Raw genomic sequence first — 6142 nt, 5'->3', positions numbered from 1 at the left:
TGAGGCCAGAGGACTATTTTTCTAGGCCAACCTCATTTCTTATGAATCTTGAACAGATTTCTCCAGTTACTAACAAGCACCTGAAATTTGTTAATCACAACCATTAAATTTACTTTTGGGAACACTAGGTAACATGGTTGACATAAAATCTGCATATTTAGAACTAGAATATCTTCAGAGCCACCCAGTGTCTTTCTCCTAATGAACCATTGGCACATTCAGTTATGTCTTTATAGCCCAATTATATACCCCAACTACTACAAGTTAATGCATTAAAAAGAGAAAGTTCCACCTTTACGTATTGAATTAAAATTTATTGTAAAAGGTAAAGTTTTATGTATCCTTTTAAAAAATAAACATTCAAAAGTCTTAGAGTTAAGCAATGAGTCTTCAACATTATAAAGCTATTTATAACAGTAATTAAAGTAGTGGTAACATCTAACCCTTATAAAAATGTCACAGAGTTCAAATCACAACTTGGATCCTCAATGGTTCAAGTATCTTATCTTATACAATAAGGGTTTGGTCAGTTTTAAGATAAAATTCCTCCAGGTATGCTGTCCTCAAGTCCTCTATTATCACCATCCATCAGCTCACACAATGGGATAGCTGGCTGCTGTGGCAATTCCACAATGGTTGTTCTCGTCTTTGGCCATTTTTACGTACCCATTCCAGCCCCATTCTGGACCCCAACTGAAAGAAGAACATGTTTTCCATTTTATACAAAGCATCAAGTACACATTACCTTCATTAATAATAATAACAACTAATAATTAAAATAGTGCTTAGCATGTATCAGGTACTATTCTAAGTTCTGTTACATATATTTATAAGTATATTAACTCCTGTGGGTCCTTATCTTAACTTTTTAAGATAGGAAACTGAAGCAGAACTGGCATTCCAATGTAGCAGTCTGTCTCCTCAGGCTCATCTCAGTTAAAGAACTTTAGCTGTGAAAATTGATCCTCACAACCCTCAAAGACCTCTGAGAGCTGGGAGTAGAATGCAATGGCAGGATATCAAATGATATCAGAAAGGATGCACAAGGCCACTGGACTCTTGGACAATCTTTCAGACTTAAAGAATGAGCAGAGGCAGATGTTTCTGACCACTACTCCTTGTTCAAAAATTAGAGACAGAAAAAGGAAACCAGCCCTCAACTCTACAGGTGCAAAATCCTTTATATGAAACCCCTGGGGCTGGATGTGTTTCTGAATTAAGAAAATTTTCAGAATTTAGAAATGCAGTGTTACAAATACATAATACCCCAACAAACTTGCTACAGAATCTTATAATCACATATCAGTATTTCTGTGTTTAAGTGGGAGAAAGACTTCTGGGATTTCAAAATTGAGCTTTTTTGGACCTGAAATCAAATACTGATTCCAAATAAGGATTCCCTTTTCAATTTAAAATATAAATATAACATTTGGAGTTTTATACCTGTTCTTGACAATCCAAAATTTATTGTTATTTGAATCTTTTCCTTCAAAGCCATAGCCAACCACCAAAACACCATGATCCAGGTCTTTGCTGCTGCAGTCTGAATCATAATAAATACCTGGGAGAATAAAATTCAATGTTAGGGTGAGGAGTTCCAAGTGACACATGACAGTAACCCAAGCTATCAACCAGTTAAGAGAAGCATCTCAAAATTCAGTGAAATGTCATAAACAAATTCCAAATAAGACTTAAATATCTGACCAAAAATAGTAACGGCTGATGAAAAGGAAAAAGAAAAATTTAACTCACTAGAAAGCAACAAAATTCAACAAAATCTTAGATATATTTTCTACCTAAAAAATATTTCCAATAATAAGACCTAGTTATCAAGGTTAAGGTGATTTAGGCATTCAACTACTAACTACTAATATTAATTAGCATAATCCTCGCTACTTCTTGAATGCCAGCTAAGAAAACAGCACAAAACAAAAAAATACTTGAACCACAGGGTTCTTTACAGATCTAACTACAATAGTAAAAAACTTTTGGAAAAAGGGACCAACAATTGAAGAATAGTTACATAAATTAGGTTGTATACAAAGAATTAATTACATAGCCATTTAAAAATATTTATGAAGTTTGTCATCATGAGAAAATGCTTAAAGTATAATGTCAAATGGAAACATCATTGTTATTAAATGCATACACTCAAAATTCTACAGTCCTAGAAAACAGGACTCCATACCAGAGTCAATCATGGTCGTGTTTTCCACTTTTGCCTGCCTGAATTTCTATAATAAAAGACAAACACCTACCTGATTTATAGAACTGGAAGGATGTATGGCCTGCATCAATAGCAACAGAGATGGGCCCCACAGTTGCCACTGCCTTCATAAGGGCCTTCTCCCGCTGAGGGATGTCCACAAAGCCAGTGTCATTGACGGCAGAACACTCGGGCTTATAGTTACAGCTATTTGTTTCCTTTAAAGATAAAGGGGAAAGAGACTTGATTACTACCATCCACCTTATGAGGAACAGAATTATAGGACCATAAGACTCAGCAGTTTGCAGCTTAATAATTTCTAAGTCAATTTTGTTATAAAGCAGCCCAGCAAAATGCTATTGATTGGTTTGAAACTGAAAAATTAGTAGATATTTCTTCAGTAAGACCACTTAGGTCTACCTGGCCGTAAGAAATTTTTCACTATGGAGAAATATGCATTATATGCAGAATGGTGTACATATTCTCCATGTTACATAGAAGTAAGACAAGCTATGTTAACCATCTAATCAGAGACCTGTGCAACAGCTGATAATTTATAATGACAGTTCTGACAGTTTACATCTAAAATATGAATGCTGAATAAGATGTCTGTTATCTCTGAAAGTGTTCAAAAGCAGAGCTGTAATGACAAGATAAGGAGCTCCTTTTACCCTTCCAAGATATGGATAGGATTCCTCTGAGTCCAGGCCTCCATTGTCCTTAACATACTGGAAGGCATTATCCATTAAGCCACCACTGCAACCCTCATTGCCTTGAGGCCGAGAGCAGTCCACCAGGTTCTGCTCACTCAGTGAGACAAGTTTGCCAGTTTTCCAGAACATCTGTCCTTCAAGGGCACCAGTGGCACTAAAAGCCCAACAAGAACCACATTGACCCTGAAAATAAAAAAGCCATCAGTTTACAAGACAAAGACCAACAACAGCCCATATACCTAAACATTCTTAAGAAGATCTGAATCTGAATACTGTCATACCTGATTCTTCACAGGAGTTACATAGCCTTTCTTAGTCCAATCCACAGATTTGGGGACTTCAAGAAAGAGAGGTTCATGGAACACTTTCCCCTTCTTGTGCTTCTGGTTTTGAAAGCCATTCATCACCTGCTTAAATTCTTCACTGGTCTTTAAGGAAAAGTAAATAAAATGTTGAAGAAGTTATTTTGCTAAAGTACTGAGAAGAGGAGGCACAAAAAGTTCAGCAACTCATGCCACACTCACCATGTCACCAAAGGCATTCATTGCCATGGTGAAGCCATGTTTCCCTTGGCTGTATTCCTGATTGTGTAGGTCAATCATTTTCATATTCTTCTCCCACACTGCTCTCCTCCATCCTTCTTCATTCTAGATGCAAACATAAAACTGGTCATTTTTACTTCTATTTAAAACCCAACGCATGGGGGCTTCCCTGGTGGCGCAGTGGTTGAGAATCTGCCTGCCAATGCAGGGGACACGGGTTCGAGCCCTGGTCTGGGAAGATCCCACATGCCGCAGAGCAACTAGGCCCATGAGCCACAACTACTGAGCCTGCGCGTCTGGAGCCTGTGCTCCACAACAAGAGAGGCCACGACAGTGAGAGGCCCGCGCAGCGCAATGAAGAGTGGCCCCCACTTGCTGCAACTAGAGAAAGCCCTCACACAGAAACGAAGACCCAACACAGCCAAAAATAAATTAAAAAAATAAAGAAAATAAAGGAATTAAAAAAAAACAAAACCCAACGCATGTTCACCAAATGGATTTGCAGACAGAGAAAAAGAAAAACTATTGTCGGGGATGGCTTTATACTTTTGGGAGCTGTTCTCCAAACTCTGACACAGGAAAATATGCCCATGCTGTGCTCAGAAATAGGTGCCATTAAGTTACTGCCTTGATAACAGCTAAAATAACTACTCCAGAAACTACTCTCTGGCTATAAACTCCAACAGCATGGACCATTGTCTGTGGGGTCCCTCTGGACATTTTCAGATGTTACCAACCATGCCATACAGTCTCCCGTGTGTTGCCTTCCACTGGTACCAGTGTGCATCTAAATTTTGATCAAGTTTTGGAGCAGCTGAGGCTATTCCCAAGCAAAGGGCAGTCAGGAAGAGTGAAAGATTCATGTTTCAAAAACCTAGGAAGGAAAAAGAATTAGTATTTGATGAGGCCAATGCTTTAAAAAAGCCATCCTACTTTCTCCTGGATGTTATAGCCACTATGGTGGACTAAGAACATTTAAATGATCTTCTCAAATATTTATGGAAAGTCTGTGAAAGAAGGCTAAAGATATGGGTGGAGAAAAACAGGTCAAAGACTTACACAGTGGAGGTATTTGATTCAGCCATCAAAATGAAAAACAGGCTGACAAATGCTATAGGAATTGAAACAGACTTCACTATGAGTGCAATGATAATTTAGGTTTTGATAAGAATTTCTGCCACAACTTATGTATCGGAATCTTAAGGCAACAACTAGGAAGCCGTTGGTCCAGGTTATTTACTGAACGTATGGAGGTGACCCAAGAATTTTATTTATCAGGACGCCTGATCCTAAGTAGGGACAGACATGGATCTCAAAGAGTTAGATGGCTACCTCACACCTTTCTTCTTGGCTAATAAAGAGCAGGGGGTGAGATATGCCTTCGAATCTCTGCTACCTAAACTGAAACCTTTCTAAAAAACCTTCCCAGGAGAAGGTGAGCAGGAGTGCACACAGCGCTCTACCGTCCCTACCCTTGTCCTGTGTAGCCCACACACCCTCCCTCGCCCTCCAGACCGGGCCCGCGATCACGTGGCACGACGGCGCCCAGAACCCCCAGTTCTTGTGCCCGGTCAGGGCCAGACTGCTGGGGCTCAAAGAACCCGCCTGGTTTGGGCCCGCACCCGCGCTGTAGGCGGGGCCAGGCCAGGGACTTGCTGCCCAGCTCCCAGCCCTCCGCACACGCCCGTCCCTTCCAGAGGCTGTTTACGGCGGCGCAGGGAGTGACGGGCCCCTTAGCCCGGAGTTCGGGGGTCACACTGCCGCGACCGACCCGGACTTGTGCCTGCCACCTCCCAGAGGCTGACCGGCCTAGGACCGCCCCCCACCCCCGGGTTGTGTCAGCTCTGCCCTGGGTTTCCCAAATAGCCCTGCCCCCTTCCCCACCTCAAGGCTGCCAAAGCTTGAGGGAGCGCCGACCCAGCCTCATCAACTCCCGGCGGGCAGACGCTGTCGTTTCTGGGGGTCGCGCCTGCCCCCTCGCCCGAGTCCCTGGATATCCCTTCCTCCAGTCCCTGTCCCTGACCCGCCTCGGCCCCAGACTAGGTCGCTGACCTGCGGCTGCCACAGCTGCGCAGGCGCACTCCACGGACGCACGTAGCTCTCCCCAGGTCTCCGAGGCCGAAGCTTCTGGCCGGGTCATGCCTGACTCTGCCTTTAAGGCCCTGGTTTGCGGCCCGCCCGACCCCGCCCCCACCGCCTGCCCGCGCCGCAATTGGCTGAGCTGGCCAGTGGGCAGGGCCTCCGGGAGTGAGTACTCTGCGCGCGTGATGCGACTCTGTCCCAACTTGTCCCAGGGAAGGCAGTGGTAGCCTCAATGGAACCGAAGACGAAGAGCTGGGGGCCCCTGGGCAGCGCTGAGGAGGAGTCCGGCGTCTTTGGGGACCTGGATCAATTAATTACCTCGACTGCACTCGGCCGGTGGTTCAGGAAAAGAAGCTACAGGGAGCCCCAAGCGGATTTTCAGCGAAACCCTGTGCCTCCTTTAGTCCTGGAGTTTTTGGTGAAAGTCTGTGGGAGGGCTGAGAACTGTCTAGTTTAGGGGTTCCCGCTTATTCCACAGCAAAGGTGGGGAGGACTGGAGGAATGCGGAGCCCTCCGGCAGAGGCGTTACCTCCCGGGTTGAGGGTGGTACCAGCTGAGTTTGAGAAGAATCGGAGCGGAATGGCAGTTCCTCAAAGCCC

General features: G+C 43.7%; 1 protein-coding gene across 4 annotated transcripts; it reads right to left on the bottom strand.

Annotated features, from left to right (window-relative positions):
* Window positions 1-293: 293 nt before the first annotated feature.
* On the bottom strand, window positions 294-5657 carry LOC309633006 (procathepsin L). Of its 4 annotated transcripts, none has more exons than XM_082401250.1 (8): window positions 5514-5657; window positions 4199-4335; window positions 3444-3566; window positions 3201-3347; window positions 2878-3102; window positions 2259-2424; window positions 1444-1561; window positions 294-693 (listed from the first exon to the last, which is right to left on the bottom strand). In XM_082401250.1, the coding sequence occupies exons 2-8, from the start codon at window positions 4322-4324 to the stop codon at window positions 594-596; spliced, it is 1005 nt and encodes a 334-aa protein (XP_082257376.1). In that variant the 5' UTR covers window positions 4325-4335; window positions 5514-5657; the 3' UTR covers window positions 294-593. The 4 variants fall into 4 exon arrangements, with proteins under 4 accessions (XP_082257376.1, XP_082257377.1, XP_082257378.1 ...); XM_082401251.1 differs by having other exon boundaries at window positions 5485-5625; XM_082401252.1 differs by having other exon boundaries at window positions 5346-5585.
* Between the last annotated feature and the right edge of the window lie 485 nt (window positions 5658-6142).

Source organism: Balaenoptera borealis, assembly GCF_965194805.1.
Source record: "Balaenoptera borealis genome assembly, chromosome: 8".
NCBI classification, from domain to species: Eukaryota; Metazoa; Chordata; class Mammalia; order Artiodactyla; family Balaenopteridae; genus Balaenoptera; species Balaenoptera borealis.
Note: the sequence above shows the minus strand (reverse complement) of the source record. Positions and strands in the feature narration are given on the sequence as shown.